Source organism: Oncorhynchus keta, chromosome 18 (assembly GCF_023373465.1).
Source record: "Oncorhynchus keta strain PuntledgeMale-10-30-2019 chromosome 18, Oket_V2, whole genome shotgun sequence".
NCBI lineage: Eukaryota > Metazoa > Chordata > Actinopteri > Salmoniformes > Salmonidae > Oncorhynchus > Oncorhynchus keta.
Genome location: NC_068438.1, coordinates 30,739,039 through 30,748,299, shown reverse-complemented (window position 1 = coordinate 30,748,299; position 9,261 = coordinate 30,739,039). Strand labels below are relative to the sequence as shown.

Here is a 9,261-nt window from a genome sequence, read left to right as displayed (position 1 = left end):
AACGCTGGCTCTGTCACATGCCGAGTCACCTCAGCCACAGAGAAACCCACGATCACCATGTCCCCTGTGTGTTTTTATTTGTGTTATTTCATGTACATGTGTGTATTAATATATGTGTGAATTGGAAATGTTTTTTGCATATCCCAACTCTCCCTGAGACACCCTCAGAGAGTGGTCATTATTAACAATTAGAGTTAAGTGCCTTGCTCAAGGAAACATCAGCAGATTTTTCACCTTGTCGGCACGAAGAGTCAAACTAGCGACCATTCAGTTACTGGCCCAACGCTCTAACCACTAGGCTCCCTGCCACACCCCGCTGGGCTACCTGCCACACCCCGCTGGGCTACCTGCCACCCAGCTGGGCTGCCTGCCACCCAGCTTGGCTACCTGCCATACCCTGCTGGGCTACCTGCTACCCTTTACTCCCCAATTTTGTGGTATCCAATTGGTATTTACAGTTTTGTCTCATCGCTGCAACTCCCGTACGGAAGCGAAGGTCGAGAGCCGTGCGTCCTCTGAAACACAACCCAACCAAGCCACACTGCTTCTTGACACACCAAGCCACACCAATGTGTCGGAGGAAACACTGTACACCTGGTGACTGTGTCAGCGTTCACTGCACCCAGCCCGCCACAGGAGTCGCTAGTGCGCGATGACAAGGACATCCCTGCTGGCCAAACCCTCCCTTAACCCGGACGATGTTGGGCCAGTGGGCCCCATGGGTCTCTTGGTCGCGGCCGGCTGCGGATTTGAATCCAGAATCTCTAGTGGCACAACTAGCACTGCGACGCAGTGCTTTAGACTACTGCGCTACTCGGGAGGCCAATCTCACATTTCTGTTTGTGTTACAGTGCATTCGGAAAGTATTCAGACCCCTTGACTTTTTCTACATTTTGTTACATTACAACCTTATTCTAAAATGGATTTAAACGATTTTCCCTCATCCATCAACACACAATACCCCATAATGACATAGTTAAAACAGGTTTGACTTTTTTTGTGCAAATTTATTTAAAATACAAAACTCATATTATATTTACATAAGTATTCAGTACTTTGTTGAAGCACCTTTGGCAGTGATTACAGCCTCATTCTATTTAATATTGACGCTATAAGCTTGGCACACCTGTATTTGAGGAGTTTCTCACATTCTTCTCTGCAGATCCTCTCAAGTTTTGTCAGGGTGGATGGGTAGCATTGCTGCACAGGTCTCTCCAGAGATGTTCGATCGGGTTCAAGTCCGGGCTCTGGCTGGGCCATTCAAGGACAACCAAAGATTTGTCCCGAAGCCACTCCTGCATTGTTTTGGCTGCGTGCTTAGGGTCGTTGTCCTTTTGGAAGGTGAACCTTCGCTCCATTCTGTGGTCTTGAGTGCACTGGAGCAGGTTTTCATCATGGTCTCTCTGTACTTTGTTCCGTTCATCTTTCCCTCGATATTGACTTGTCTCCCAGTCCCTGCCACTGACAAACATCCCCACAGCATGACGCTGCCACCACCATGCTTCACCGTAGGGATGGGGCCAGGTCTCCTCCAGATGTGACACTTGGCATTCAGGCCAAAGAGTTCAATCTTGGTTTCATCAGACCAGAGAATCTTGGTTCTCATGGCCAGAGTCCTTTAGGTGCCTTTTGGCAAACTCCAAGTGGGCTGTCATGTGCCTTTTACTGATGAGTGGCTTCCGTCTGGCCGCTCTACCACAAAGGCCTGATTGGTGGAGTGCTGAAGAGGCGGTTGTTTTTCTGGAATGTTTTCCCATCTCCATAGAGGAACTCTGGAGTTCTGTCAGAATGACCATTGGTTTCTTGGTCACCTCCCTGACCAAGGCCCTTCTCCCCCGATTGCTCATTTCGGCTGGGTGGGCCAGCTCTAGCAGGAGTCTTGGTGGTTCCAAACTTCTTCCATTTAACTTCCATTCAATGCAGAATTGTTTTGGTACCTTTCCCCAGATCTGTGCCTCAACACAATCCTGTTTCGGTGCTCTATGGACAATTCCTTGTTTTTTTCTCTGACATACACTGTCAACTGTGGGACCTTATATAGACAGGTGTATGCCTTTCTAAATAATGTCCAATCAGTTGAATTTACCACAATTTACAAACATCTCAAGGATGATCAATGGAAACAGGATGCACCTGAGCTCAATTTCAAGGCTCATAGCATAGGGTCTGAATAAGGTATCTGTTTTTATTTGTAATACATTTGCAAAAATGTCTAAAAACCTGTTCTCTCCTTGTTATTATGTGGTATTGTGTGTAGATTAATGAGGAAAAAATGTGTTCAAATCAATTTTAGAATAAGGCTGTAAAGTAACAAAATGTGGAAAAAGTCAAAGGATCTGAATACCTTCCGAATGCGCTGTACCTGTGATTTGTGTGTGTGAATTATCTGCAGTGTTTGAATATATACCCAGGTGACATGTTTGTATGTTTGTAAGATCTACGACCACTCCGGTTTAGAACCTTGCTGTGATGTCAGTCTATCCCTGTACTCTTCCACAGAAACGACCTATCAATCAAAAAGTGTATGCCTGCGTCATGATGGGCACCCAGGGACAGGGCTCGATGTCTGACCTGTGTGTGAATGTGTGTGTGTATTAAATGTTGGTGAATATGATGTCTAACAAATGTGTGTTTCAGGTGTGGCGGAGCAGTTTGCCATAGCGGAGGCTAAGCTGAGAGCCTGGTCGTCTGTGGATGGAGATGACTCTAATGACGACTCTTATGATGAGGACTTCATTCCTGCCAACGAGCCCACAACACAAAGCACGGGTACTGTACACACACACACACACACACACACACACACACACACACACACACACACACACACACACACACACACACACACACACACACACACACACACACACACACACACACACACACACACACACACACACACTCTAAATATCATAATCAGACCACCTCCAATACGATACCAACTTTTTAAACTTTCAAACTTGAGCCAATACTACCTATTACAACTGGAGTATCACTGAAGAATACATGGTCCTCCCTTCTAATACCTTCATTTGTTCCTACCCCCTACTCCAGGTCTTGCACATCCTTTCTCCCCATCCCCCCACCTCCCTGTCTCCTCTAACTGTGTGGTGATGAATCTGTCTGAAACTCTGATTGTCCCAGTGCCCTACTTTCATTCTCTCACAAAAAAGGTTGTTCCCCGGCGCAATTTGATATCCCACATGCAAGTTTAATTTGATTCCTTTGCTGCAGACAAGGGGGGGGGTTGAGTTTGTTGGTTGTGTGAGTGGACTATACATTTAGTGTGTGTGTGTTTGTGAATGTTTGTGTGTACTATTGTGGGGATGCCAATGCTTTTATGCCGATTGCTTACTCCACTGCACCAAATATGACTGCTTTGTTTTACTTGATAATGTAATTTATTTTAATTTAGTATTACGTATTTTATTCCGTAACACTATATGGGTGAGAAGTTGCCCCAAAGGCACAGTTCTAGGATCAGCTTACATCCTATAACCTCCACCCTTTCCAGATATAGCCTGATAAGTCAGTTTGACTACTTAACGTGTCTGCTGTCATTCCATAACAATACACTGCTCTCTCATCAGTAGGGCTCCTAGTTTTTCCTGACCACGTGACCTGACCTCATCAGGCATGGTAAGACAATAGGCAGGGTCATTCAGTACACTCACTGTCTCTCTTCTCCCCCTCTCTCCCCCTCTCTGAACCCCCTCAGAGGTGCCCCCCTACCTGAGGGACCTTCTTCACAGTCAGGTGTGTCAGCACCTGGGTCTGCGGGGGCCGTGCTGCGAGGGAGCAGGTAGAGGAGACAGGCCCTCGCCCACTTCCACAGACACCATCTGCTCCAGCCTCTGCAGCCTGGACGAGCAACACCCCTTACTGCGAGATCTCACCCATCACTGCGGCAACAACTACGGTAACGCCGCCGAGCTGGCTGCCAAGATCCTCTCGGCCCTGCAAGGGGGAGAGGAGCTGCTGTTGGCCCGCCTCCAGAGGGTGGAGCAGGGGGTTAGAGGGGGAGGGGACTTCAACATCCTGGGGGGTGCGAGGGGCCGGCCAGGGGGGGAGGAATCGCCCTGCTACTCTGTGACCTACTCCGAGACCTACCTGTCACCCGGGGAGGACGACGATACGCCCTGCAAAGACTACGAGGGCACCGTGTGCCAGGGAGAAGGAGATGGCGAGGTGTACCCACCTGATTATGCCACCCACAGGAAGGTCTCAGACGTAGCCTCCTCCGGGGTGGTGTCTCTGGACGAGGATGAAGAGGAGGAAAAGGAGGAGGAGGAGAGGGAGAGAGAGCAGGGAAACCAATGTCATTGATTTTTGTTTCATCCATTGTTTCTCTGTCCATCTCTCCGTCCCTCACATGGCCTCTGATATGTTAAGCCTGTCCATCTCTCCGTCCCTCACATGGCCTCTGATATGTTAAGCCTGTCCATCTCTCCGTCCCTCACATGGCCTCTGATATGTTAAGCCTGTCCATCTCTCCGTCCCTCATATGTTAAGCCTGTCCATCTCTCCGTCCCTCACATGGCCTCTGATATGTTAAGCCTGTCCATCTCTCCGTCCCTCACATGGCCTCTGATATGTTAAGCCTGTCCATCTCTCCGTCCCTCACATGGCCTCTGATATGTTAAGCCTGTCCATCTCTCCGTCCCTCACATGGCCTCTGATATGTTAAGCCTGTCCATCTCTCCGTCCCTCACATGGCCTCTGATATGTTAAGCCTGTCCATCTCTCCGTCCCTCACATGGCCTCTGATATGTTAAGCCTGTCCATCTCTCCGTCCCTCACATGGCCTCTGATATGTTAAGCCTGTCCATCTCTCCGTCCCTCACATGGCCTCTGATATGTTAAGCCTGTCCATCTCTCCGTCCCTCACATGGCCTCTGACATGTTTAAACCTGTCTGCATGTTTTTTTCATGACTTGAACTCTTACTGCTGTGTAACCCCTCTGTCCTGGCCTTATGGCATCATGTCGATCCCCTACCCGCCTGCCCCCTGACCATTTGATATGTATCAATATATTTTTGTCTTGAGGCGTCCAAACAATCTTTTCTATCAATGTGAAGCAGGACAGCTGGACTGGCTGTCACAGCCTTCAATAAGAAGACCAACAATTGGTCTGTGGTTTCAGTAAGAAGCCCATGGATTGGCCAGTGGGGTTTAGTGCTCCACCCACACACAACAAGAAAGCGAGAGACTGCTAAAAACTAAAAAAGACTGAATCTTAAAACTATGAAATATCTTTGCATGTGTTTGCAAGTGCTGAACTGAACTTGTGTGCTGACCTGGTCTTGAGCACGTCGGTTTGCAGTTTGGGCTGTTCTGTATAACCCCACCCTTCCCCCGCCACCACCCAGATACAATGTATCCCATTGGTGGACAGGTTCCACTGCATCCTGAAACCTGAAACCCCTCCTCTCTTTTGCAAGAGATGTAAGCCGTGTTCCTCTGCCCAGGCGTTGCTGACGGGTGCCAGATCTTCCTAAATCTGGATAGTTATTTTACGTATCAGCTAACCACATCATATGCTACACCAATCTGGTGTCTGACGGCACAGTCGATGATGTGGCACACAACCATTGGATGATGCATGCAACGTCTGAACAGGGGAGCACGACCCCTAGCATCCTTCTGGGCATGGCTTGCTGAGTATGCCAAACTACCGTATGTAACCTGTCACCAACAGTTATGAGCAAATGCTGGAATGTCTTAAAAGTGACAGGAAATATGTATTTGATATGCTTTTATTGTACTAGTTTTCTATCATTCAACATGTTATTATAATTATTCTGAATATCATTATGACTAACCGTCATAATGACATACTATAGCTACCGGATTTTGTTTTTGGTTCTATGGTTTCCTATATGGAAGGCCAAAGGTCTAGGCCTTCAAAGACAAAAACACAAATAGAATGTTCCAGAAGTGACCATTTGGTGAAAGAGATGCTGTTTGGTGGAGCAATTGTTGTTCAAAGACAGAAAGCTAGTTTTCAGTGAGGAGTTGCATTGGAGATTTTCTATATTTTTGTATGCATTGTTTTTGCTTTAATCTTTGCCGATGCGGCGTGCCAGTGTATGTGTTTTTTGCACGAAGCTAACGTGGCTGTAGATTTCTCCTTTCTTTGTTATCACTGTGTGATATAGTATACTGGGAAAAAAATACAAATGTGAACAAAAATGGTTTTATTTTACTTGGAAAGGGGATACTGTGATACAGTTTGTTATTGACATGATCCTCAATGGAAATGTTTTCTTGTCTTTGTAATTATATCGGACTTCTTTCTTTCCTGTCATAGCTGCTCCTAAAGCAAAATTCCACGTTTATTTCCATTCTTTTTCAGACGATGTCAGGAAAAGGGCATTTTTTGTAAATAAATCGAAATCATTCCATTGCCATGGTGATCTGAGGAACCTTTAAATTGGTTCGGTCAGAGTGACTGTCACTCATACAACTCAGGAAGTCCCATTGGTTCAGAGCGCCAGTATATCCCAGCCCTACACAACAAGCCACTGCTCACTCATCCTCTATCTCAGCGAACTACTGTGTGTGTGTGTGGGTGTGTGCGCGTGCGTGTAAGGAAATGTATTCCCGATTAAAGCACAGAATTAGTGCTCAGCCCACCTCTTCAACTCTCACTGATTGTTCAGGAAAGCCTCTGTGTGTGTGTGCGTGTGTGCGTGTGTGTGTGTGTGTGTTAAAATAATACATGGTCATCAAGCTTGCATTTGTGTGTCTGCTCCAAAAACCCTAATGCAGCGATTCCCTTTAAACAGTGTAGCAGTGTAGCAGTGTTCTGACTGGAGGTATAAGGCTCGGCCTACATGGTGCTTTTGGAAAGGACATCAGACCAATTACCGATCTCGCTTTTTGGAAACTAAAACTGTTTTTTGACAGAGAGATGTTTAAAAGTAGAGGAGGCGTCATACATTTTAGCACCATGATTTGAAACAAAACAACTGAATTATTTGATAATGACACCTCTAACAACTAGTGGACTGAACGAGTCTGAGACACAAATTAAACTCAGGGGGAACCATTACGCCTGTGCATTCATTTATAACCTTTGACCTCCTGTGTTCTGATTGGCCAGACGGTCAGGTCAGTTCCATTCATTCTGTCCAATGACAAACGTTAACCCACCACTGAGCCAGAGCTATAGATCCACTTGACATCCACAACATGCTGACATTTACATTATGGTTCTACACAGAACAATTCACAGTATGTAGAAAGACACTACAACAGCTAGGTGGTTTTTCTAGAATGCGTCTGGTAATGCTGTCTATTCTAATGCAGTGTTCTGTGCATCCATTTATCATGGTCAACGAGATTATTTGGAGTACGAGTTTCTCAGCAACTCAATTAACTTAATGGAACAGTGAGCAGAGCACTGTTTGTCTACCTGCCTCAATTACAGCTGTACAAAGTTGCTCGTATGGTAGGGGACCTCCTCTTTGACAAGGTCAAGGGTTAAAAGTGAAACTAGACTTGTGGAAGGTTAGATCCTGGTGTTTAGAGGATTGGAGAGTTTGAGTATTATCTAGTTGAAGGGACACTGCCTCACTGTCCTTTCACTGACATTACAGAGAGGGGATGTTTGCGGCCCGACAAGGTTGTGATTTTGTCCTGATGCAGTGACGTGTGTTGCATTGTTTTCTGTCCCCCAAGTCTGGCTGCATGGCGCACTCACTGAAAGTGCCCCCCTGGTGGTGTGTGACGGGCACCTTGGTTCCGGGCATCTCGTTCACACACAGCTGTCACACACACTCTCCCTCTCTGTCTCAGTCTGTCTCATTTCTCAACCCCTTCTCCTTTCTGTCTCTGTCCCTTTGTCTCCTGCATCTCCTGTCTCCCACTTTCACCATTTCAGTCTGTTTCCCTCTCCTTCTATCTCTCCTTCTATCTCTCCTTCCTTCCTTCCTTCCTTCCTTCCTTCCTTCCTTCCTTCCTTCCTTCCTTCCTTCCTTCCTTCCTTCCTTCCTTCCTTCCTTCCTTCCTTCCTTACTTACTTACTTACTTACTTACTTACTTACTTACTTACTTACTTACTTACTTACTTACTTACTTACTTACTTACTTACTTCCTTCCTTCCTTACTTACTTCCTCCCCTGTCCTTATCCACAGGAGCCATTTCTTATGTAACTGGGGGACAGCAGGGCTGAGTGCTACCTTTGTCGACAGGCAATTAGCCAGCGATGATGAAAAACAACTGATGGACACGTAGAGCAATAGGAGATGTCTCCTTTCTTTTATCCTCTCCTGCCGTGTGTCTCTATCTTTGCTGTCTCTCCTTCCCCTTCTGACCTAATTTGAGTATTTTGAGGTTAACTGCCTCAAAAAGCTGCTAGTGGTTGCTATAAGAGGCGGGTGAAGTAATGGGGTGGCGCCACTGTCCTGTGATTGGATCAATGTCCTATGATTTATACTGCGCCAACCAATGGAAATTAGTGTCTCTATCCTAGTGCGGCACAGATGGATTTGAAATCGAGGCATGTCCTGTGTGTGTTTGTAGAGAGAGAGAGAGAGGCCACATGTTCTATGTGTGGCCTGTTGCTCCAGGCCAGCACTGACATTGGGCACTTATCACAGCAAGAGGCTCTCACTTCTGCTCCAGATTCTCTGTGTGTGGTTGTGCGTGTGTGTGACGTTCTGTGTGTAATAGAAACAGCCGGGAAAGCGGCGTTAGAAAAAAAAGACATCAAAACCTCTGACAGACGGTGGCAGTGGAGAGTGGGAGGAGTGGATATGCACTGTAGAATATGGATATTCAACCTGCAGTGGTCCCATCGCCCTAGCCTAGCTTCCTCTTGGAGCTTGAGAGAGTCACTGCCTCAGCACCCCACACCCATAAGGTGAACATCTAGACACTACAGGCTTTCTGTTGAACGTCTAGACACTACAGGCTTTCTGTTGAACATCTAGACACTACAGGCTTTCTGTTGAACGTCTAGACACTACAGGCTTTCTGTTGAACATCTAGACACTACAGGCTTTCTGTTGAACGTCTAGACACTACAGGCTTTCTGTTGAACATCTAGACACTACAGGCCCTGCATACAGAACTAGGAGGCAACAGCAGACTGCTGTAAACGTCTCATTGGAGAGCTATAGTGTAATCTTCACAGATTAGAGAGTAAGCTGGGAGAGCAGAATTGGGCTGTGTTTAACCCACATTAGCCTCTACCGCCACAGCAGTGCTTAATTAAAACTACACACAATTCCCTATGTGCTGGGCGGTGAGGTG

General features: G+C 46.6%; 1 protein-coding gene across 5 annotated transcripts in view; it reads left to right on the top strand.

Moving 5' to 3' along the window:
- The window catches only part of fam131ab (family with sequence similarity 131 member Ab), a 26,427-nt gene extending 21,926 nt beyond the window's left edge, over positions 1-4,501 (top strand). For all 5 annotated transcript variants that reach the window (XM_052467889.1, XM_052467893.1, XM_052467891.1 and 2 more), the window contains 2 exons: positions 2,638-2,769; positions 3,719-4,501. In XM_052467889.1, coding sequence (XP_052323849.1) covers positions 2,638-2,769; positions 3,719-4,326 — 740 coding nt within the window. In that variant the 3' untranslated portion in view covers positions 4,327-4,501. The remainder of the gene's footprint in view (positions 1-2,637; positions 2,770-3,718) is intronic.
- The last annotated feature ends 4,760 nt before the right edge of the window (positions 4,502-9,261 follow it).